Source organism: Silurus meridionalis, chromosome 10 (genome assembly GCF_014805685.1).
Source record: "Silurus meridionalis isolate SWU-2019-XX chromosome 10, ASM1480568v1, whole genome shotgun sequence".
In the NCBI taxonomy this organism is placed as follows: Eukaryota; Metazoa; Chordata; class Actinopteri; order Siluriformes; family Siluridae; genus Silurus; species Silurus meridionalis.
Genome location: NC_060893.1, coordinates 11,336,456 through 11,362,583, shown reverse-complemented (window position 1 = coordinate 11,362,583; position 26,128 = coordinate 11,336,456). Strand labels below are relative to the sequence as shown.

The window sequence follows — 26,128 nt, the reverse complement described above, 5'->3', positions numbered from 1 at the left end:
TGGCGCACTGGTTTCTGCAGCACCGCGAGGGCAAAGTGGCGTCTTGTGCGTCAAATATTTTGGTCTGCTCCGGCGCACGCGGCGTGAGCCGCAGGACGGACACGACCAAATCCACGCGGAGACAAGGGGCTCGCGGAAGACGGAACACGAAGTGGGCGCGTTTGCACAGTGGAAGCCTTGAAGCCCCACCCACTCCTGAACCCAATGACTTGTTGCTCTCCGATCAAAACAACCACTCGAAAACGCGGGCGCGCGCGCGGGTGTGTGTGTGTTTGGCTGGGTGTGAGCTGCACACGATCTCAGAACACCTTTTTTTCCAAGCTTCTATCCGGGTTGGTGTAAGCAATTAAGGGCATGGAAAGGTCATTGGCATACATACGTATAGACACAACTACACAAACCCAGTACAAAATTGTTGGCAAACTTCAACACATTTGGCACTGATGATTATATTGAAATAAACATTACAAGCAATGATAGTAACAAAATACATTAATTAGCATGTGTATTCTTTTGTTATGGATTGAATGGTTGACTCTACATGATCAAGAAACAGATTTTCATGATATTATATTGCTCATTCTTTCATAATAAGTAACTGTTTTATCCAGGTCAGGATTATTCTCTGGAAACTCTGGGCATGAGGCAGGAATACACCCAGGAAGGGGACACCAGTCCCAAACTAATTCACACCTGGGGCCTTTTTGTTAGGTGGGTGGAAAACTGGAGAATTCAGAGGAAACCTACACAGGCATGTGGTGAGAACATGCTGAAGCAGACAGTATCCAAGATCAGAATTGAAATGGAAACCTCAGAGCTGTAAGGTAACAGATACAGTACTGTATAGAAAAATATAATTTTATCTATTGATGCTTATTTCATCTACACAAGCATACAATATAAAAGTAATATAAATAGATGCTTTTATTTTACATTTCTAAATTGCTTTTTTGAATCACTCATTTACATGCATGTTTTGTTAAGATTAATTAATAAATAGCAACTATTTTTGTAGCTTTTTTTTTTTTAAACCCGGCTGGTTAAAATGCACTTTGCTTGATCCTAATTGCAGCAAATGAATTCCTAAATGAGCTAATAATAAATGCTGCATTTAATTAGAAGATGAGTGATTTTTTGTATTTGCTTATTTACAGAATGAATTACCAGAGAGGCAATTCATTATGCTCTAGCTACATACATCCAAAATGTCTATAGATTATTTCCAGTATTAAGAAGGAGAGAATGGCATTTTACCTTAAAACATAAAACTTAAACACAAACCAACAGGTGTTGCATTACTAAAAGGTCATTTATCCCCTTCAGATACCCTTACATGTGAACATGCCTTTAAAACAAGAAACCCCTACAATTATTAAAACCACACATTTCACAACATACACAGTATATAATAACAATATAATCAGGCTTACTATAGTTCCACTCATGTCACGCTCATTACATGTAAAGACGTTTTTTATGTTTTTCACATGCACCAGTTAACAATTAACACTAATCCTAATCCTACTAAGTGTTACAAGGAAATTACAATAGAATTGCTTTCCCATACGTGGTCCCGCATACAATGCTCCTGAACAAAACAGCTGGCCTCTTGGCCAAAACAGCCATAACATTTCCAAGACTCACAAATGTGTTAGCAGCTGCAATTCTCATTTTAGTTTTTTTTTTTCCCCAGGCTTTTGTAGTCAATGAAGATATATTAAAGAAAACACAACACTGTAAACAATATATTTACATTTCATATGGTTTAAATAAGTGTAAATAAGTATAGGAATAATGTATAGGTTGTAGATACTGGTTGTAGACTAGTGCAATAACTACTCAATATTATTAAGCTCATTAAGTTTTACTTCTGCATGTTGAATTATTTTGTTGGTTAGTCATTTTCTTCAGGCTACTGAGTTTCCTACATTACTTTGCTAATAGGGAAAACGTGTGATTACCAGAATATATTACAAAAAAAGATTTAAAACATAATTTGAATCATAACTTTTGCCAAATTTGCTTCAATTTTAATCCTCTTTCATTGTGTGCTCACCATAAATACACGGTATAGGAAAACAGTTGACCTATTTCTGAGGTATCCTAAAAGGTCCTCTGTAAAACCCAGTGTTTTTCAATTAAAGAGGATTCCAAGAACCATTATAGAATCTGTATTTTTCGTTTTTAAGAATTGATAGTAAATTCACATTCAAGATGACTGCTTCCCATGATTGTTATATTAACCACTGTTCATATAATGGCCTTAACTATATATATATTAAAAAAAGTCACTGATCATTTGGTTTTCATGATACTCATCCACTGTTAGTAAGCAGGTTATGAAATATGATCATTTGCACCCCCAAATTTTTTTTATTAAAAGTTTATGTGAATATGGAGTCTGTAAAAAAATAGTCAGTAGATGATTGCTAGATAAAAGTAATGGCTGTTAGCATTAATCAATATTATGTCACCTAGAGGTCAAACTAAGCAACTAACTACAGCAAAGAAGGCTTTTATCAACTTAGTCATTGGACTGTGTAAATACAGCTTATAGGGGTAACATTGTATAGCGTGAGTGGGGAGGACGAGAAATACAGCTGCCTCACTGCAACCCAACAAGACTCAACAAGACACATCCCACAATCCCAGTTCATTGCTTAATGCTCTCCAAAGAGAATTCACACAGGCCAGAGAATGAAAATTTTTGATTTGTCCTCATTCTATTCATTGCTATTGGTAATGTCCTGCTCCGCTGCATTGCGGTCAATGGGATTTTTATTAACCACAGCTGTTGCACAAATTTACCATATTATGCATCTATAATGATGACATTTACTTACAATAAATGTGGTAAATATGGTCATGTTCATCTCCTCCACATTATTCAATTATTAACTAAGAAGGTCACATGGATATTAGAGTGTTTATGGGATGGATGTACATTTAAGGTCCATGCCTTTTTTTATATCATGCATGAAAAATGTAGTACTCCGTGGTAACACAGTCTCAACTTGTTTGTCTTTTACTATGACACATTCTGACGTAGCTTTATTTGACTCACCGACCTTACCTTCAGCACAGGTCGGTTGAGACCTGACTAACTGGTGGGTTCAGCCCCCACCAAGAAACAAAAAAACATGATATTAAAATGGAGCTCCTTGTCTAAATTTAGTTGTTTATATTTCAGAGACCCTTTCAATTATTTCGTTTTTAGTTTCAGACTAGTCTGTAAGTGTATCCTAATTGTTTTATTTTCTGAATTTTTTTTCCAGAACAAAGTACAAAATATAATAATGAATGAATGTATGTATTACATGCTGGTCTGATATAAAAACTTGTTTCCTTCCCACACTCACTTTAAATGTAATAACCTTTATATTCACCACAGGTTACCAGTGAGACAGTAGATATCCATTTCTTTCCCTTAACTTTTTTAGTCATTCCTGAACACTATTACTTGTAGGCATATTTGTATATTTGTTACTTTAGCATTATCCCTTTCATAGATAAACCTTCATTTGTGAACAGCAATTCCTGTGTTTCCTGTGTGAACCAATCTGAAAAGCAACACGATGGGTTACTGTACCAGCCTGTGAAACACTGGGACACGTATGGTATATAATTTCATCATGCTGGATAGCTCACTAATACAAGTACAAGACTCTTACTCACTTTAGCCATCCAAAGTGAGAGGAAAACATCAGTATGTGTAATGATTGACCACAAAGGTCGGGGGGAGTTGCCAATAAGAGGCCCTGTGAACACCAGCGGCAAATGCACTGAGAAGACGGTTGTGCTCTTAAAGACAAATTCACCCTGGGGGGAGGGGCTGTTGAAAGAGTGAAAGTACTAGTAATACTTTGTGTGTATGTGTTATGTGGGCACTTCTTTTTGTGTTTAAATGTCGTGCAAAGCCTTTCACATGAAAAGCTATCTCTCAAATAGTCTACTGTTATAAAAGCAGCCTTGCTGTTTCCTGCAGTAGTTAAGTCTTAGACACAGCCATGGCATTATGATATAAGATCAGTAAAAATGCAGACTTTTCTGAGCAGGAAGAGAGTATTTGCGCCCATGATGGGAAACGAGACATTTCCCAACAATGACAGAACAAAGCTAAACCACAAGAAGTAAACAACCTCTGGGTCTCATCTATGTCAAAAGATGTGCATTGACATTTAAACGCTGCATGCTTCTATTGAACACATAAATGAGACATCTATTAACTGAGCAGACTAAACTCAAAAAGCTTATTTAAAAAGACTATGCTTGTAGTCAGCATTAGGACATATCAAGATAATGTGTCTACAGAACGATGGTTGCTCTAGTTAAAGTAGCATTGCCGTATAACCTTCAGCCTTCTCATTTGTTATCATTGAGATCATCAGAGCACTCTGACATATTGTAGGGAAAAGTGCAGTCTCTTATGGTAAACACCTGAAGGGCTGTTTATTCCAAGTGGATTCCTTGGAAGAAACTGAAAGGAAATGCACACAACCGCTTATAAACTTTTACTGTTAGTGCTACTTCATTTCCGAACTTCATCCCATGTTTCTATGTAATGTCATGTAAACACAAAGCAGTCACATTACATTAAATGGGGTGCATCCATGTGACCCCCACATTGCTTACAAATCAGGCAACAGAGCCGCATTTTCTATAAATCAATGGTCTGAAATAAATAGTATAACAGTGGTGCACATGGTCAGACTTTGCAGACCTAGTATAAAATATACTTTTATTTAACTAAAATAACAGCAGATAATGCATAAAGAATATTGACAGGCCTCATTTTGTTGAAGCGAATCGCTTTGTTGTGAACTCAAACAGAAAACTAGTCTCTAAAACTCTATTAATCAGTACTAACTATTAAAATAGCAAAATGAGACAAATCCTTTCACTGCAGGGGACATGTAGTGGGAGAGATCACACCCACCATCTAAATTTTTTATATTGTGTGAGCTCAGATCATCAGTAAAAGGCCACCCAGTGGGATGTGTGTGGGTGAAGTGAGAGCTATTCAAAATTTCATACTGTACTTCTTGTACAGTGTTCAGGCTTAATTTGATATTACGTCTATAAGCATTAGAATAAGGCATATTAATTTTTGCACTTAATACAGTCATCTGATGTCTGCATTACTGTAAGTCTAATAAAAAAAGCCAAATGTTTTCGACACAGACATGCAGTAAACAGTAACCTGGTATTTATTTTTCATGCATTTCTCCTGCTTATCTGTCTGCTGTAGACAGACGGATAAGCGCACCCCCCGTTCTGAGGCAGCCATCTTGTGAAAGAGGAACTGCCCCCTTGTTGTGCTGTCATGGAGTGCGCCTCTGAAGAACCACATGAAATGCAAGAACACCCAGTCCTTGTGGTGAAAGAATATGTAAAGTAATACAGACAGATGGCCCTCTGAATTCAGGAACTTTCCAGAGCCTTTTGTGAACAGAAATGAGAGAGTACACACTTTCCCACAGGAGAGATGAACAGCACTTGTGTTCAAGGGTGCACGACTACATCTTTGCTTTTCTTCTCTCACGTTTCCCCGAAAATCAGCTTTGAAAATCAGATTTTAAAATAAGAAAATACTCGTACTGCTTTTCTGTCTTCTGTCTGCTTCTCTGGTTTAAATAATTAAATGCAAACCTTCAAACAATGAAGGTTGTTTTCATAAAGATTGTCTTTCAAGTGTGTTGTATCTATTTATTTCATAATTAGCATCTCTGCTGTTAAAACCTAGAACATTAATTTGACTAATTAAAACAGTCTAATTGTTTTTTTTTTACTTGGTTTTGATGTGAGGGCCAGTCAGTGTGCCATGGCTCTGCTTGCACTTTTATGACAACCAGCTCTTTATCTTCTCTAACAGATTATTTAAACAATGTCCAATTTTGCCTTATAAAACACTACTTCCTTATGACTGCTGAGCAGAAATGAAAAATCATTTCATCTAATAGCAGCAATAGAACATTTTGTCATGCAAGGTACACTTGCAGTGAACCTCATCATTCCATAGTCACATTTATGTTTATGTAACTTATTACTATAGGCATTAAACCTTGTGATACTAGGTCAAGCTCTGTACTTCTTTAACCTGATGTGTATAGCTCTTTTTATTATTTTTATAATACAGATCAAAAACTTCAAATTGGCCTATTTTGATATTTTACATTATATTTTCCCATAGTTTTATTCTCATATACAACCAACCACAATACAAATTATTATTATTATTATTATTATTATTATTATTACTGCTGCAGCTCAGTTGTGAACACTAGCATGTAGAAAACTAGTTGCAAAGGCAAAAACTATATTTTGTTGTGATTTGTGACAAGTGATTTTAATGATCTTTGCTTAGTACCAAAACCGTTTAACATTTTGTACAAAACAATTTAGCAAAAAAATTCCCAAAATCCTCGCACTGTGTAAATCTTCACAAAATAACTGAATTAATATGAGTGCATGTTCTTATGAAGTGCATCCGCGTAGTAGAAGATACCAGACAGTATACTGACCAGGATATTATTGTGTTCTTGAAAGCAGGTGATATGCCTGGATATAGTCTCTTTCAAACTACTGACACTGCACTAGATCCTGAATATAAAAACTACATACTTTACTCCAGTTGGTAGGGTACTAGATAGGCACACTATTTGGTATTGTCGTGTCCGGTTTGGGATGGATCCGAGTACACTTGGTGAAGTTTGAGCCCAGTGCACTTTGGGACACTGTGCGGGGGCCAATGAGCTCGCGCGCGGCGTGACGACACTCCGGGCCACCACGCCCCCAGCGTGGATACCGACAGCTCTGGTCTGCGCGGAGCACAATACTGTCACTTTACGTGGGTTATGGACTTTTCGACCACGATGGGGAGTTTTCATATTCAGCCAGCACAGGTTTCTCAGTCTCTTGCTGCCTGAACCCTCGTGATAAAAAAAAAAATAAAAAGTGAGTGCGGCGTTTGTACGGTTCAGATCTCCGCGTGCTTTTATTTAGGATGTCAGGTTTCTTGAAAAGCCGGTAAGCATACAGTGGGTGTTTTGCTGGATGTTCAGCATCACACAAAAAAGGGATCGACGACGGAGCTGGGCGCTTTCGAAAAGTGTCATTTCGCGTTTGAATGTCATAAAGAAACACCGTTTGTGTTTTGCGTGTTGAACAAAATGGAACATTTAGCAGCAGAGTGCCTTGTCTCCATGTCCAGCCGCGCGATTGTTCACGCTCCTAAAGGGAACCGGGAGAACCGAGCCGAAACTGCGGCTGCACCCAGGAATGGAGAAGAGACCAAGGAAGCGCTGGTGAAGGACAACTCTTCGCTTTTCGTCGTGGCCCGAATTCTGGCGGATTTCAACCAGCAGAGTCCTAATAATTTCGCCGAGCAGGCAAAAGCGAAAGAAGAGGGCACGCCACCGACCCCAGCGCGAGAGGATGGAAACTCTGCCACACCTACCGCCGTCCCTGCCGACTCTGCCCTCAAACAAAGGGGCAAGCGATGGAGGGCTCGCGCTGAGCAAGAGTCCCCGCAGAAAAAGCACAAATGCCACTATTCTGGCTGCGAAAAAGTTTATGGCAAATCGTCACATCTCAAAGCTCACCTAAGGACACATACAGGTCAGTTTTTGTTTCGCGTTGCAGCAACCGCTTTGTAATTTTGCAGCTCGTGTATTGAAGCGCTGCGGCCACTGAAAACCCCCCGGTTTGGGACTCAAATCGCCGAGTGCACGAGGATTTCTGAGTGCCTCTCCCTCACCGTCAATAACAAAGCGTGCGCCAAGCATGTTTTTTTTTTTTGCATGCTTAAAATAAAATAGAGATGCCAACCAATTTTTCACAGACACCCAAATTCGCTTAGGTTAGACTTTCTTTATAGTAAAAGTAGGTTAATACGTTATTTGACTGTCGGGCGCGGCGCCGTAAATAACGTCACGCCCACAGGAGAAGCCTGTAGTCCATATAGCAACAGTTTCCTACCGATTTAACTCACGACAACACATCCGGTGTCGTCTATACCGATGAGATCACAATCAACTTGGTGTGTAGGAGGTGTTCAGGGTTGGGGGACACTGTGTCCCGGCACCAAGTGCTGGAAGTCAATGCGGAAATTAGCGCGCGGTTACCACTTGTCCTTTTCCAGACAGTAAACAGAACCTCGCGTAACCTACAATCAGCACACACGCCCAAACCCACGAACGGAAGAAGTTATACCCAAAGCCTATACGTTCCAGGAAGCGTGTTTCCTATGCAAGAAAATGAAAAAGTTGTCTAAACGGGCAACACTGGAAGGTCACCGAGCAGCTAGCCGATAGCCTAGGAGTGCGCGCGACGCCCCCACCCGCAGTAGCGCCGTCATCCTCACGCGACCGAAACTTCTCTTTTTTTCATTCTGCGTGATAATCCAAAGCATGCAATCATTAGAATAAACGATTGTATATATATTAAAAAAAACAGGGGGGTGTGGTTCGGCTGGAGTTGTGTCGCTGTGGGTGCTTCTGAAGCCCTTTGTTGTTAAGTGCCACACCCCCGCGCGCTCCACTGCCAGCTGATCTGGCCAGCAACAGACTCAGCTAGACGAGCTCCGAGCACAAACACACAGCACCACCCTTCTTCTGCTCGTTTAAAGCTTTTGCCCATGAAAAAAAGAGAGAAATATTCTAAAAGCAAGCAAGTTGTATAGCCTTAACCAATTATGTATTTCTTTTACCTTCCAGAGCTGTTCGATCAATAATGCCCCAAGAAACATTTTTTATACAACAAAGGCAACCAAAAAGTCCCCTCCCCCCAAAAAAAGAAGTCTTGGATTATATCATTAAGCACATCTGGCATCATAAAAGTAGAGATCACCATAAGGTTTTTCCTTGACGTGGCTAGCAGAATACACACCCATTTAGATGTACATGCTGCCACGGCACACCCTTTGCAGATGCGACAGTGAGTGCAGACGGGATGCACCATGTGAGCAGCAGTGGAGAGGTTTTTTGGTTAATGTAGCTTTCAGTGGCAGGCTAGAACAAGGCTGTAGTCAAGGCAATGCTAAAGAAAGTCCACAAGCTGGATAGTTAATTTCAAAGGAAATAATTCACTTTATTTAACTTATTATTCATTTTCTTCTGTGCCTCTCCCACTTGCTTCTCTGAGCCTTGTTTGTGTGTTTTATATATATATATATATATATATATATATATATATATATATATATATATATATATATATACACACACACACACACACACACACACACACACACACACAACTACTGTATATAGTTTGCACTGTGTATGGCATTGCATGAGATCACACTTTCTTGTTTAGAATTCCCACAGAGGCTGATGTAATGCACCACGTGGTATCACCACAGTCTGTGGAATGTGGCCTATCATATACCTATATACTAAAATAGTTACTGATTTTTATTGGCCCGTACTTAATGTTCAGTCTTGCAATAGGGTGGTGTTCTGCTTGAATAATGAGTATTCCGTCTCATTTGTTTTGGTAATCGGAGAATATGGGTCACTTGAGTTCAGAAATCCAGACTCTGCCAAACTGCTATGTGCACCTAGTCTTTTCCAAAGCACTCAGCAGATTTTGTCTCAGTCTGAACCAGTAGATCAAGGAGAAAATGGATTTCTCTCCCACCTAAACACCACAGTCTAAAAGAAGGGGGAACACTGTGTTATAAAAACAAACCGGTGAGCCAAGTGGGCTGGAGTCCTTATTTGACTTAGCAACACCCTGAACTCTGTGCCGACTCTGGTTTGAACTCCATGTTGGACCATCTGTCCTCCTGATTCAGAATCTCGGCAAAGACCTCTATTTCTCCCAGAATTAAAAAAAATACTTAAAGCTCAGTATATATTTTTTTTTTAGATGGCTGCTAATGTTTTTGACATGAGGTAATATTAAAATAATGAGTTGTTTTTCCCTCTTCAGTATTAGTTTTTGCAAATTTACATACGTACACAGTATGCCTTGGAGTGGCTGGGAAGCCAGTCGTCACATGTTCTAGCTTGCTGTGAGAAAAGAAGTTTTACGATGGAGCTTGAGCAGATGTACTATTGTGATCAAATGCTAGCTTAAATCATGTGACAGAGGGCTTGACTCGCTGCTTTGAAGGGGATTGCAGTACTGTATGCATTTAAATGCAAATATAGTATGAACAATGGTAAATATTGAATGTTATCTCACAAATATATATTTAAAAAAAGGTTTGCTGTTTTTGTTGGCTGTATCACAGTATTAAGATTATCCATCACTGTTTAATTTATCTTTCAGATTGGAAGGGGTTGGAAGGGTAACTAATGAAAATATCATTATTTTAATCATTGAGTGACTGCCACATTGCTTTTCACACATCTAGAGCATATGCAAATTCAGCTTGTTGACTATTTTAGCTTTTGGGTGTTTGCAGTGCTGTTCTGTATAATTGACCCATCTGTCTGAAGTTCATTTGGCCATTCCCTGTAATCCTGTGGTGACCTGTGGTAACAAAATGTTCCTGTTTGAGATAAGGTTAGTGGAATGACCTTGAGGTGGCTTCCCAAGAAATCTGTTATAGCTTAGCTTGACTGTACAGCCAGACTTTGGCTTACTCTGAGTACAGAAGTTAAAATTGAACTTTTGTTCTTGAGGATTGTTTTGCTCATTGTCTTTGTCCTTAAGATTTCACAATAGTTGTCGTTATATTCATTAGATAACTAGAAGCAAGTGGATGAGTTGTGATGCAGGGAATAGAGAAACAAAAGATGATATTATACACCAACCTAAATTAGGGTGCTCAAGTCATAAATATACCAATACAATTTTGATTGGAAAAACGTTTATAGATTGGAGAGATGTAGGAGAAAAGTTTTTTAGAACATGAGGTTGTTTTGTACAAAGCTCATAAATTATAATCACCCACACAGATGGCTGACTTGCACTACGTGTTGTCTCATGTGTGATGTAATATGCTTGCAGGTTGAGAATGTAGAGAATTTTTATTTTTGTAATACACTGAAGAGGAAACAGAAACGATCAGTACTGCTTTGTTGCAGTATGTTGTGTGTATGTGAGATGGAATGGGTGGAGGTCTATATCAGAAACCAGAATTTCAGTGCAATTAGACAGTTACATATTTACAGGAAGTTCACAAAGCTGATACTCTTACGCTTTGGTCTGTCACACACAGACACACAATGCTTATAGGTCTTTTTCTTGAATTCTTTACAGCAGTAAATTTAACTAATTTAACTAATTGTCACCTGTATAAGGTGCAAAGCCACATCCTCAGCCTCTTATCTCTTCTCCTAAAATATTAAAAGGCTTTATTTATATATATATATATATATATATATATATATATATATATATATATATATATGCATGTTCTGAAATAACCTCTCTCAACATAATAAGGAAATGTACAAGACCATATTGTCATCTGGCTTTTTGCTGTTTTGCTGTTGTTTATGGGAATGTCTAAAAGAATGAAGCAGGGGTTTAACTGAATCACAAAGAGGTTTTAGGCAGCTGTTATGTACTCACTTCTTTTCTTTTTCTTAGCACTGAATTACAGGATGTAGGTCAAAGGTGTGTTAAGACATGACATTTTCAAGGGTATTTGTTGAATACTAATGGCTCATAATACTGCATGGGTTTACAAGGCTTCAGCAGGCTTCAGAGGGTCTAAGGTTACTAGACAGATTTGTCTGACATCTCATAAAGGTGGGGTGTGGGTTCCCCTTCCTTTAAACAGCTTAGCTATGGAAAACAAAGTAAAAAGTAATACATTGACAAGAGATTAGCTAAAGCAGCTTTTTTTTTAGTGGGGACATTCTACACAATGGGAATGGTGGTCTGTTTGGTGACACTTCTTCCATATCTCACGGATGTTGCAATGCTTGCTTGTTCATAAACCCACATAATCTTTTGCAGAGCCTAATTAAATAAAACACTTTTATTGTCATGCTGAAATTGAATAACGCGAATAAGGTCACGTCATGTCAAGTAATATTTGGTTAGTGTAGACAAATTGACGAGGCACCTCTAATTATCATGGTTCCCAATGTTTTTGACATGTTTTAACTACATTAACTTTTGATAGGCCTCACAAGTAATCACACAGTCTAACCAAAGACATAATTGAATATGTCACCTTTCACAGTGTGTATTTTTTATTTATTTATTTTTCGAAATTTTGCTTATGCACTCATATTATTGCACTTATATTGTTTTATATTGTTTTTAAAGGCTTTCTGTGTCTTAGCATTCTTGTGGTACTAGCACAAGGCACCTTTTTTGTACTAATCCACAGACAAGAATGTTTGAATATGGAATTTATTTGCATTAATATAATAAAACACTTTATTTCTCAAAAATCTAAGTTGTATAAAGTTTACACAAGGGGCTGGGAGGTATAAAAGTTCATATCTGGTTTTCAACCCCCTCATATACTGTCCTTCACATAGTCTTGAGCTCACATATCCTTTAGTTAGCTTTGGCAGAACCTTATAAAAAACACTCAGTTTCTCCCTGCCCCCTCAGCCTTGTGTCCTATTTCCCTAGCTGCCAGGGTTTTAAGAAAATTAGATGCTGAGGTGTTTTGTACTTGGCCGGGCCTGGCCTCTCTTGCCCTCTAGTTGCATGTGACCTAAGAGTGTCAGTTTCTCCTGGCAGTAAAGAGAGGATCTAAGGCTGCCATGTATTTTTAAGCCTTTTTGGTGATTAATAGAGCCACCAGTGGAGGGTCTAACACAAAGTTTGGCCCTGGCTGCTCACTTTGCCTTGCTTGGAACGTGCTGTACAGAGTGGACCCACAAGGGATGGGGGATGAGTTGATGTGAATGCCCCCCCACCCTGTTGATGTAGGTCATTTCTGCAGCTGCAGCTGCAGGCAGTCTGATTTGGGTCTCTTCAGCCTGTTCATTTTGGAACTAAGAGAGCAAAGAGAGGGGGGATGATGTATATGCGCCTTTATTGTGTGGATGGTTTGCTGTGTCTCCAGGCTGTCATATTTACTTTAACTGTAGTCTGCAAGGTGGTTGACCCCTCCCTGTCAATACATTATGAGCAGAAGATCCTGAGTAGCATGCTGTGTGGGAGGTGGTTATGGCAAAGATGAAAAGGCGCATTCAATCTGACGGGCAGTGGCTTTAGGGGTGGGGGACTTGAGGATTGCTCTACTATTTCTCATACAGAGTAAAAAGACCTCAGACTCTTTCTGAATGCTTTAATTTTGTGAGTGGGATGACTGATGACACTAATAAGGGTCTGCATATGTCTTAGCTCTTTCTTTAATTATCAATTACTGTGTTCTTTTGGATTGGATTGCATGGACAATTATATTGTATTGTTTTTAATCAAGCAGGGGGCATGACAGAGACACACACTCCAGGTGCCCAGCATCCTCCTGTCCATGCCAGCACTTCTGTAGATATAAACAGCTCCTAATAACAGCAGCTGTCTGTGTCCTTAGTTAAGCAGGCTTAAAAAGATTAGATCACAATCTGCAGCAAGAAAAGCCTGTTAGGCCTTTATAGTATACAGTTAATTCATGAGTCTAATATGTAGTGGTGTAGAATTCTTCTAAACCTGCCTCTTTCTTGTAGAAAGAAGTTAGAACTTATCTGATTGTAACTGCCTGACTCTACTGCGTTTGAGTTCTTCTGAGTGGTGTAGATGGTGGGTGGAGTGGGTTATGGTTATCACAAATGGAACAGTGAAATGGCTGACAGAAAAGACCCTCCCATAGTACACAAGGCTGATGCTATTGTTCATACCCAGACACTCCTGAAACCACAAGATGAGACTTACAGTTCAAAAGTGATTTTTTTTTAAGGTGTTTTTTCCATCCAGTCTGTCTTCAAGACAATTTCAGCTCACCCATATACCACTAATCTTTGTTCCACCTAAATTTCACACAACATTAATCGCATATTTGTCCAGGGCAAACCAGTGAAAGCAGACAGCGGACTAAAACCTTTTCATTCTTTGTGTGTGTGATAATACAGATCCTTCTCCATACTCCATACACATACAGATGTTGACACAGACCCACTAATTCTTCTTAGTGTCTGTGTTTTAATCTGAGCTAAAATCATTTTTAAATTTTTTTTGTCAGCAAAAACAGTTTCATTTGTTCACACAGTGTGTGGTGTTAATGCTCTCTTTCTGATAAATTGAAGACAGTCATGGCTTTATTACCAGTTGTTTTTGGGCCAGTGTTTGTGTATTTTTGCCTGTATGGTATATATGGCTACACTGAGCTAATTTCTTGGCTTGTTGCTCTAGGTGGTGGGTGTGACCCACATCTTTCTGCTGGTGTGGATTTTGCATAAAAGTGCCGGCACTCTCATAATGACCGACTCTGATAGACTAATATTGTGTGATGAAGGTTTATCACAGCTCAGTGTTATTATCTGTTCATAATGAGGATTTGGATATGACAAGCTGATCTTGGATTTTGAACAAAAAGGCAGACTATACCCCTTGCAGAGGCTGCAGCTTCCACAGCAGTCTTGTCATTAACTCACTGTGGAGAAGTGGGGTTGGCTCGCTCCTGTCTGGCTCTCAGCCATATCTATAAATGCAGGAATAAATTACATCCCTCTGATGAGGGCTGATACTTCACTTGTGGTGCCGGTCTGGGACTCACATTTGGCTTGGCCTGCTATGGATATAATTGGGCTTGCTCAGTGGACCTCAATGTGGTGAGTGTCGTGTTCCTCATTCAGAAGGGTCTAACCAATACTTGCCTGATCACGCAAGCCAACTTCATGACAACATCAAACTACTATTATAGGTGGGTTTGTGCTGGTGAGAGCACGGCTTTCTCCTGACTCTATATAAAAAAACGCTTAAGTACGAGTTATTTTATATTTTGTATTTTTGTTAAGCACAGCAAGGATCAGGTCTTAAATCAGACTAAAGGCAGGTTGGGGCAGGCTAGATTTGCCCCAACCACGTATAAAATATAATATTTTTGCCAGTTGCAAAGTGCAAGTGTTAAGTTGAAATCATCAGCAGACATCAGCAAGTTCAACAAGGTACGTCTTTTAAAAAGTCTTCTAAATATCTCAGTTGAGTGAGAATTCTTGGTTTAACACACACACACACACACACACACACACACACACACACACACATTAACTAAAGACAAGCTTTCAGTAGACCCTCTTCCTAGGAGACACTGGTTGTTAGGTAGCCAACAAAGTTTAGATTTAATAAAAGTTAAATATACACTTTATATGGTTTCTCCAGAAGACTTTAAAATGGAATAATATGGCCTAGGAAGTGTACTTTATGATACTTATAGTTCTGAACAGTCAGTGCAGATTAATTAGACCTCCTGTCATTGATGTCTGACTCCCTAGTTAGCTGTCTCACTCTCCCGCTGGCTGTAGAGTTTCACGACTGAAGAGACTGGTGGAATTTTATCTTTCCTCTTCTTAGAACAGGTGACTGACGTTAAGTCTTGTGGCTCGTCATTCAGTCTCGTTTAGTGTTGCTCAGATACAGGGCTGATCAGATGTCCATGGAGCAGACGGTTGGCCTGAAAAAGCCTTTCTCCTGTTTCCCACTGATCCATCTGGAATCTATCCATTCAGGATAGATGCAATCTCACTACTGTATTAAACGATGGGCCTAGTAGGCCTTATGTGCCTCCTAATCAGAACTTTTAAAAGTCTGCTTTAGTTATGTAAGTCTGCTACTTGTGACATAATTGTATCATCTCAAAGGGGAGACATTTGCTGCTCTGTTCTCAGAGTGATGTAACTGCATCTTGAGGTAACTGGGTCACTGTGTTCGTTAGTGCAGAGCACACAACAAAAGCCTTCCCTAATTACTGCCCTGTGTTCTTAGAAATACAGGGACACACGGTCCTGCTGGCTCCCTGCCACGGAGAGTTGAGCATACTAGCAGTCTCTGACATCACCACCTGCAACCCAGGTCATGTAATACAACGATGCTTTGCAACAGCAACACTGCAAGCAATCCCCCCCCGGTCTTGAAGTCTGGTAATAATGATATAAGTGAAGGAAAAGCCTAGGGGAGATGTGATCTATGCAAGTACATGGAAGGGTGGGTGGAGCAAGTCTGGCGAAGCGCATTTCCATGGCCTCGCTATAGTTTTCCCACAGAAACAAAAGGGGATTTCTGAAAAGACCCCTGATGGTAATTTTGTTTGTACTCGAGATTCTGCAACTGCCCAGTGTAAGTGCTTTTTTTTTTTTAAGTCTAGAATTCAGGTAAATAACAAGTAAACTAGCCTTTGTGCCAGTGTTATTCAATGGTTACAGATAGATACACAGTCAGTCAGAAAGTCCTGAGCTCAGCAGTTCTTTCGAATTGACAGCTTGCTCTTGTTTCAGATGTGTGGTGATACTGCGTGACACCTTTGTCTGGAGGTTTTACCTGAATACACACACACACACACACACACACACACACACACACACACACACACACACACACACACAAGCTTCCTCTTCACTCAGGAGTGTTCTGGACAATCACCATTTAGCATGGTACAGCACAAAGGATAGCAGGCAGGGTGTGCTCCAGTGTGAATGTGCTCCAGAATGAGCAGGAATTTAATCTGCAGTTAAATCACTACTAATGCTGGTGTGGCACATTTCTTTTTAGACTCCCACATTATCTTGGTGTTTCCATTTCCTCTTCTTTTACACTTCTTTCTCTTAAATTAGGTTTGTCGATTTAACATGCTCTTGTTTAGTTTTCTATGTGCATTGTGCATTTAAGCAGGACTGTAATGTCATAAAGGTTCTGAGCCTGATCATTTTTCTTATAGCCAGTTAAATATTTGTTTTTGGATCTGTTTTCATTTGCCTTAAGGTAATTTAAAGAATACATAGAAGCTATTTTAGTGTTTTTTATTCCATTGCATCCATACGTGTATAGCTATGTGTTAGCACACTGCTTCCTCAATTAATAATACTGTAGGTCATAGGTTATTGTGTCATTATTAACCTTTTACTTTTGGAAAATGATTAATCTTGGATTGGAGCTATTATGCTTATGTTTATATTACACGATGGATAGATGCAGGATGTTTAAACGACTGAAATGAGAGTGCCCTTTCTTGATTATCTCAACAGTATGTGAGTGATAAATGGACCAGAGGAGCAAAAATAATATTTTGTGTCTATGGACACTTGTTTATATAAATAGCAATGAGGATTTAGTAGTGGTTTGTTTGTGAAGGAAAATACTTTAGAGACTATTTTGTTCTGGCATGAGGATCGGTATATTTAGGTGGGTGTGCAGGACCTGTTATGGCTTTGGTTATTTGTGACTTGATAAAATACTATGGGAAAAATGTGGATTGTCGATGCACAGTCTGTGTCTTTTGCAGATTTTGAGTGCAGACAGTCTGAATGCTGAATTCTGAAAGCTCGAATGGCCAGACAGTGTTGTTTATGTATTTCTGTGTGTGTGTGTGTGTGTGTGTGTGTGTGTGTGTGTGTGTGTGTGTGTGTGTGTGTGTGTGTGTGCAGGAGGGAGTGGGAAACTCCACTGGGTCTGTGCATGAGAATAGCAGGACATGAACCGAGTATAGACCCTGTCCACTTACAGCTATTCTGCTGTGGGGGAAGGGACTCCAACGTCTCTCACGCCAATCTGGCATCATACTGAATGTGTGTTTGAAGTAGCACAGCGAATTTTCACTGGGATCTATGGGAAATAACCACAAAACAGTTGCACTGGCCTGTCTGGCCCTCTATATATATTTTCTGCTTTGTCTAACTTCCTTGCATAATGACTAAGAGGTCTGGCTTCTTTTTTTTCCACTACTGCTTTCATTTTTAATGTCTAAGACTGTAAGTTAACACTTTCAGCAACCATACATTGTAACACACCTCTGTGTCAGAAGCACTGCTGGAAAATTTCAAACATTAGCTCATAAGCTAACATGTCAGAAAGAGCGGTGACTAAAGTAAGCTGATGTAAGATGCTCGTATAGACTGCATATACTGATGGATAAATAGATATGTAGAACATATAGGCACCTCTGGCATCATATCCAGTGTAGATTACTATTAAAGTCTCATTTTATCGTTTGATGTGAGGGGGGAGAGGAGGTATAATTGCCTTATGTGTGAACTTACTAACAGTTACATGTTGGCAAGAACAGGGTAAAAATAATAATTTCATATATATATATATATATATATATATATATATATATATATATATATATATACACACACACACACACACACAGGTATATACGTGTATATTTATATTTATTTATTTTATTTTTTAATATTTAAAGATTTTATATATATATATATATATATATATATATATATATATATATATATATATATATATATATATATATATATATAAACTATATATATAAAATTATATATATGACAGTGTTTTCTGCACACTAGTCTCTTTTCTAATGCTTAACATTCCTCACTTAATGTTTAGAGGCTTTTCACCCAATTTAACAACTGTAAAACTAAAGGCTGTAAAGGCTATTTTGCAGCTGGGGGACAAATTATAAAATCAGTGCAAATTCTGTAGTGCCTCATAAAATGTTAAAAAGCATCAGAACCTTTATATCTGTATGCAGGGTGTTTATTTGTAATCTACATGCTGAATGAGTAGGTTAAACCCAGAAGTGGCACTTCGTTAATTCACGGTTATGTTCCTTTGAGTCCTATAGTCGGAGCCAGACATCTTCACAAAATGATTGTATATATCTGGCCCAAAGTTTCCATCCAATATTTAGGTCCTTCTTTAAACCACTGTAATAGAAACAGTGGGAACTCCTGTTATATGCTTATATAGATTCAAGTAGTGAAAAATGAACTCGACACAAATAGGCAAGTTTTACTGAAACAGAAAGTCTGTAGTTGTTTAATACAGGCAATCCGGGATACAAAGGGGCATGGCAGGACTTGGTGGTTTCTAAAAGAACCCTTTGTCTACATAAGGGTAGGAAAAACTGCTAGGGTATCATCAGCTGGCACAGATTCCCTTACTGTTAGCAATGTATGCGCGGATGACTTGAAGCCTCCATAGCACTCTTGCAATGGGTTTAGAGAACTGTCAAATGAACATCAGGCCCAAATCATCTAGGTGATCTTTGCCCAGGTGGAAATACAAACCTTGACATGTTAATGTTTTTAAATAACATTGTATTGTGGATACATTGATATTTAATCTATGTAGTGCTGTTCTTTGTGTTTTGAAAATACCCTTGTTAGAGGTCTATGTTGGTGCTGAGTAAATACTGACAGCTGTGTGTGTTTGTGTGTGATGCAGGAGAACGCCCCTTCCCGTGCACCTGGCCTGACTGCAGTAAGAAGTTTGCTCGCTCTGATGAGCTGGCACGCCACTACCGCACACACACGGGAGAAAAGAAGTTTGGCTGCCCACTGTGCGACAAGCGCTTTATGCGCAGTGACCACCTGATGAAGCACGCTCGTCGCCATTCCGACTTCCAGCCAGCCATGCTGAAGAGGCAGCAAAGTGGCAGCAGCACTCTGAGCGTGGCCGGCAGCACACGACCCGGATCGCTGAGCGACTACAGTCGATCGGATGCCTCCAGCCCCACACTCAGCCCCACACTCAGCCCCACACTCAGCCCCACACTCAGCCCCACACTCAGCCCCACACTCAGCCCAGCCAACTCGCCTTAAACCCGCCTGCACTTTCGGCCTTCTGCCCCCTGCAGCTCATTGCTGATTTATAATTTTTTTTAAACCTACAATTTTCTGTCAAAAGTAGTGATGTTGCACACTTGTTAGCCCGCCACCTCTCTTTGCTAATCCTTTTGCTTGCTGTGGTGTACTCTACTGTACATAACTGCTTCCTGTAGTGCAATTTTTTCTCACCAAGTTCATAAAAGAGAAAAACAGAAAACAGAGAATGCCTTTTCCATGGCAATATTTACATGATGTACCATATGTCTGTATTTTTATAGCCTCTGGCCTCAGCCAGTTTCCATTGTATTTTTGTTGCTCTCTTTTGATCAAATCTGTTCAAGTGAACAAACATGTAGACAGAATTAACAGGTATAAATTTGTTTTTTTTCTCTCTTTTTTTTTTTTATTTATGACAGGTTAGGGAGAGTGGCGCACACACACACACACCTCAGGATTTTAGACAGTTGTTTTACTTTCCTTCTCCTTTAATATTCACACTGACTGCACAATACAAGCATCACTTTACTCAGAAATTCAACAGGGGTTGAATTTTGTGCCCTGCTCAGGGATGGCCTTGTTAGCTTGAAAGAATGAACATGAAGAGAAAACATACATAAAACAGCCTTACACTCAAAAAAAAAAAAAAATTGCACTCTTCCTTTTGTCTTCTTTTTATTATTTGGTTTTCACACCATGTGAAAATATTACTAGTTTTAAGTCGTAAAACTCAATATCTAATCTGGCTGTAAGACGTGGCACCACGGAATAGGGACTAGAATGGAGTGGAAGTCATTGTGTATTGAGACTGGAAGTAACTCTTTTCGTTTTTTTTAACATCTTTAAAACTTTTTTTTCACACACAAAACTGTGTGGGTTATTCTGGATAGGTCCTCATTTTAAAGGCTATGTCATAGTGGCATAAATCCAATTTTTTGGTCTGCATGACCAAACATTTTTTGGTCTATCATTTGTGCATCTAATCTGAAAATATATGTGGTCATAAAACCATGAGGTGGATTATATAATTTATTTTTTCTTTTCACTTCACTGCACATGCTTTATAACTTCATGGCACAATTATGGTGGATTGTCCTCATAATGTTATTGATTTCATAAGTATGATGTTTGTGCCACATTTCAGGGTGAAACTCTGTTCACACAGTAAGAACAGATAAAGGTCACATACAAACACAAGTGTGAACCGTCAAGGCGAAAAATCTGATTTAAACCACATTGATTATTGTGTGCACATAGCAAAAGAAAATCCCTACAATGTGTGAATGTAGGAGATAAAACCACCTTCCCTTTGAGTAGAATAGATCTCACTGTTCTCCTTACAGGACTGAACCAAATCCCCTAAAATGTGGAGGATAAAGTTTCAAAGCAGCAGCACTGCACCATAAAGACTGCACATGCATCAGCTTCAGGTTTTTTCCACAACAGTACAGGTTCATCACACACTTGGATCCCTTTGTTTGTTTGTTTTTTTGTTTTTTGTATTGAAGGACAATTAAAAGGAAAAGCACATAAGAAGAAACCACCAAAGACTAGAAAGTTTGAAGGTGAGACTAGAGAAGCTTTTTTTGCCAGTGATATCCAGTGCTGGGGGAAGGGAGATACATTGGCAGTCTCAGGTAACGACAGATGCCTCGGCCGTGTGGCCTTAAACACCTTACTCACTGCCACCTGCCACTATGTTCAAAACCAGGCTATTCATATCATGTTAGAGAGTCACTGCAATGATGCTTTCCTCATTGTGCTTTTCCCACTCCTCTGAAAAAGAGGCTGACAGTGAGAGGATGGATGGAGTGCTGAAGGGTCTCCCCAGGGTTTGTGCTTTAGCAGGCTAAATGCAGCCTGGAAGACTGCATGTCTTCACAGAGAAGTAATTTACTGGGTTGAAGGAGAATTACTGGGCTGGGTTGCTGGGGCAGTAATGGGAGATTAAAGCTTGCCTAAAGAACAAAAGCAGCTATCTGGACGAGGCATGAGAAAAAGAGTTGACCCCCAGGGAGCCAGATAAAGCCCATGTCTTTATCATAAGATGAACAATTCAGCAGAAGAGACATCCAGTCAGCTCTCCCCACTGGCCCTCGGACTGGAACACAACTCTCCACTCCCATGCGTGCTGCCCCTCTTCCTGCCCACCCGCTAAGCGCTAACGGAAAGAAGAGCATCCCGTCATCTATCACTGTTCTGCAGGGTGGTGGAGCTTCTCTGTTTGGATGCCCACAAAGTTTGAGGACATTGGATTTCATAAGAAAGGAAGTTGGACAAAGGAGTTAAGGGCTTATGAACAATGAGAATGCTTATGGTATCAATTAAAATTTCAAACATATCCTGTCAGATCTGGAATTCTGAATCCTTGGAGATGAAAAGAAAGATTAATTTATTGTTTTCCAGTACTAAGACCTTCCAGACTTTACTCAGACACATCTTTCTTTTTTTCTTTGGACAACTGCCTTAAAGACAGTTGTATAGATCAGACTCAAAACGATAAGATGAGACAGCACACAGCTATAAGACTCTATGAACTTTTTACATTCTTTACGTATCCAGACCTCTACACAGACTGTTGCAGAGACACTGATTGAAACGGTCAGGGTTGCTGCTAAACATTTTACCTCAATAACCATTAAAGCAGCTGCTTTCAAACTTGATCCTCATTAAAGGGGCATTAGTCTAATAAAAAATGTTGCTACCAAATCCATGCAGTAACAAATACATATCATTTTAACAAACAGCAGTTTACCGTCCTTTGCTTGCAGAAGTTTGGGAAGATGAAGGACCCTTGTAAGAAAGTGGTCTTATGTTTTTACAAACCATTTGTCACAGCTATGCCTCACCAGCTCAGGCTCAAAAAACCTACCATGAATAGAGGCTTCAATGTCTAAACTATTTTGGCACCTGCCTCACACACACGTGCACATGCTTACACACTGATGCACATAATTTTTCACCCATCTCACACTTGTCAATTCACTTTCACATGCTCTCTGTTATCCTTTTCTCACTTGTCAGGCACGTGATTATTCCCATTGACACTTATCACCTCATGAAGGGAGATGGGACTGGGGTAATGTGGCACAATCCAGCTGGGAATGTTGTATCTCTGGACTGCAGGAGCAGGTGAAGGCCTGTGAATACTAGGCCTTGTCCCTCTTTTCACTCTCTCCCTCCCTCCCTGTTTTTTTTCTCATCCCTTCCCTTCCTTCCCTTCCCTTCCCGTCCCTTCCCCCATGGTCTCGCAGCCAGAGTCTTTCAAAACAGCACACATAATCAAAGCTTTCTCTCTTCTCTCTCTCTTTCGCTCTCTAAAGAAAACAACCATAACAAAATTAAACAGCATCAGACATGCTTTACTCCTGCAGCAAGACCACACATAATGCTTTCTCACTATTCGGTAATTTTAAACAGATTCCAGAGGTGTTGGAATCGAAGTGATAACCAATTCCACTCTGTTATAGCTAACACTGGAACACTAATTTAGAAAGTACTTATTAGCCACACACTCTCTAGGCTCACCTGTAATCAAACAACCCCAAAGAGGAGATAATAACACCTTTCTATTCATTTTGCTGACATATCCTGACCATAAGCTTTTACTCATACCAACATAGAGCTGAGTGTTGCAGTACAGTGGAAGTGCCGTAGATCATTTCCATGTGCTCTTTGCTGTTGGTCAGAGAACATAGTGATTCCTCCTCTGTCCAAAGCCAGTAGCATGTTCAAATAGCACCCATGATCAGGACTGGTCTTTAAATTGTTCTCACTATGTTGGGTACTGGTGAGGTATATTGTTCGGATTTTTCCAATCTCCGGCATCCACTTTAGTCACTTAGTCCCCGTTTAGTCCAGGTCAGTGTGAGACATTATCGCTTCATATATTCACTGTACTGAAACAACTTGAATCAGAAACGAGACCATTGAACATAGATTGTGGCATGTCTAGAGTAAAACTGTACTTGCTCTGTCCTTAGCTTACAATTCAACTTAACATGTGATTATAGATCATGGATGTATACATCTGGCTTTGTTTATTTGTGATATGTATTTCTTTGTTTTGTTTTTTTATAATAATGATAATTATTATTGTTATTATTATTTCCAGTTTTTGAATGATAAAAGCATATTTAGTTCACATTTCTTGAGAATTATTTTTTATTTCATTTCATAATCACAGTTATTTGAAGCCTTGAGGAAGAAAAAAATCCTAGAGTTCCATCTTTATGCAGACACTGAACCTTTGTTATAAGCAGGATATTTGTTTTTTTTTTTTTTAAGTTGTAGAAAGAAGCGAGATAAAGGGGTGAAGTTCACTTTTCTAAGGCTAATCTTTTCTTCTTTAATGCCTTGCACATGATTTATATAATTATCTTCATTTTAAAATTACACATAACCATAGAGACCATAGCATTGTGAATAGGTAGTGTAGTCCCATGCTATTTTTACTGTTACATTATATTATCCTCTCCTTGGTTATAGATGACCATTGTGTTACTCATTATGTTTTTTAAACTTGTACTTTATAAAGCAACTCAGAAGGTTATGAAGTATGAAGTATTTTGTTATTAGAGCGGTATAACTGAAACTATGGGCCAACTATCATGTCAACATTAACTATTTTATTCACATTCATTAACTCAAACTGTAAAGCTAGTGAGAAAAGAAGATAAGTGAATGTTTCATGATGTTTCATGTTTCTGATTATTTAATGTTAATCATAAATCACATTTAATTAAACAAATTTCCCCAATTTAGCAAAATTTATTTTCTATTTGTTGCCAGAATTATACTAATCATTTATAGTAGATTTAGATTTTGCTAAATGTCACTAATATTTTGTGAATAGCACATTAGCTTTGATAATAAGTGCCAAAGGCATTAAAGTAGCAATTAAAGGAGAAACCCTTAGAAAATTAATGCATATTCCATAATAGGTGACATTAACTAAATAACCTTGTACAGTTTTCTATGAGTGATGTGTTTTTAAGTACGTGTACAGGACTGAATGATGTGCATTAGATACCAAGTATTCTTAAGTTTTACCTTTTTTTTTTTTCTTTTTCGTTTGGTGTGACATTAATTTAGCTTTATGTTGGTTTTTGTCTGATTTGTTTTCTTAATTTGTTTTATGCTGTACAATTTAAAATATACATGGTTAAATATCCAAAACTCTTGGATGCTATTAATGTTATATTAATCAGAAACCCAACCATTCCAAAGGATTGCAATTTCATTTGCTGTAAATGTGCTGCTTATATGAAACCAATGCATAGAAGCAACATTACTTTTATGTATTTATTTTATATTATGTTTTGGACTGTGATGTATTTTACCGAAATACATTTGTGACTAGTTAATTTGGGTACTTTTTTAACATTGCTACTACTTTGTTTTCCTGCTGTTCTGACAATGCGCTTATATTATATATGATGGTGCCTACTGGACAAAATAGACACAGCCATTCATGTCAGGACAGGATAAGCAGTAAACCCTGAGCCTCTCATAAAAGGGATTTTGCAAGCCTGCTTTTTGTGTACATGCAGGTGTGCATATTATTTTGTAGCCATTCCCATGATAAGTGCAAGACTGACATGCAAAACAAGGTTTAAGCCCATTGAACTGTTGCACGAAACAGGGGCCAAAGTGGTACAAAGCACCTGCCACTTGAGCCATTAAGCAAATGAACCCACATTGTACAATTAACTGAAGTTCAGTACTGGGTTCCTGTAACTAGAGCCTCACTGGGTTTATCACCAAAGACTTCTTTAGAGTGGATATATGTGGGGATGTTTGCTGGAATTCAGCGTGCCCTTTCAAAAAGCGCATTAAAACGCTTTTAACTGAACAGAAAAAAAAAGTTTATTCATCAAATCATATGACTCAGAGGGTTATTCCCAAATGTGTCTGTCAGGAAGTTCAGGAAACAAAAGAGTGACGAACAAAGCCATGATAAACAGAATGGCTCGCTCAGTGTGTTAATTGTTCCAGTAACGCATATTTGTAAAGACTTGCGTATACTGTTACTTGCCCGTTATTGCCTGAGGGCTCTTCTGGACAGACTATCCCCAAAATAAAGGGTGTCTACAGGTAGAATACACTATGTCTGTGCAGGTAAATTTTTCTCCAAAGAACCCATGATCGACAGCATAACAGCTATTCAGTCATTGTGTGACTTGCCAGGGAAAAACCCTTTGACATTAAGTGTAAGCACATTTTAGGTATGACTGGAAACATACTCCGAACAAAAATTAACATGTTTACCAGGGGAAAAATATGGTTTTGTAGTTGTTGTTGACAATGTTGATAACAATTAATTGCTAAAAATATTTCAAATATGGGGAAGAAATCTGTATATTTTTACTGGATGTGAAGGCTTGCAAAATAGTCACGCTCTTATTCTTGGTCACTGAAGATGACTGATGCTTTTAAAGCATCTGGTTGTTTGTGTCGGTTTCATA

The 26,128-nt window shown here is 38.9% G+C and overlaps 1 protein-coding gene across 1 annotated transcript; it reads left to right on the top strand.

Moving 5' to 3' along the window:
* Nucleotides 1-6,305: 6,305 nt before the first annotated feature.
* Nucleotides 6,306-25,027, top strand: klf13 (Kruppel-like factor 13). Its single transcript, XM_046858583.1, has 2 exons — nt 6,306-7,617; nt 19,282-25,027. The coding sequence occupies exons 1-2, from the start codon at nt 7,170-7,172 to the stop codon at nt 19,656-19,658; spliced, it is 825 nt and encodes a 274-aa protein (XP_046714539.1). The 5' UTR covers nt 6,306-7,169; the 3' UTR covers nt 19,659-25,027.
* The last annotated feature ends 1,101 nt before the right edge of the window (nt 25,028-26,128 follow it).

Excerpts from the sequence above, each read along its gene's own strand:
- klf13 (XM_046858583.1), top strand. The coding sequence starts at position 7,170 with ATGGAACATTTAGCAGCAGAGTGCCTTGTCTCCATGTCCAGCCGCGCG. Across the intron at positions 7,618-19,281 it reads TCACCTAAGGACACATACAG|GAGAACGCCCCTTCCCGTGC; the intron begins GTCAGTTTTTGT and ends TGTGTGATGCAG.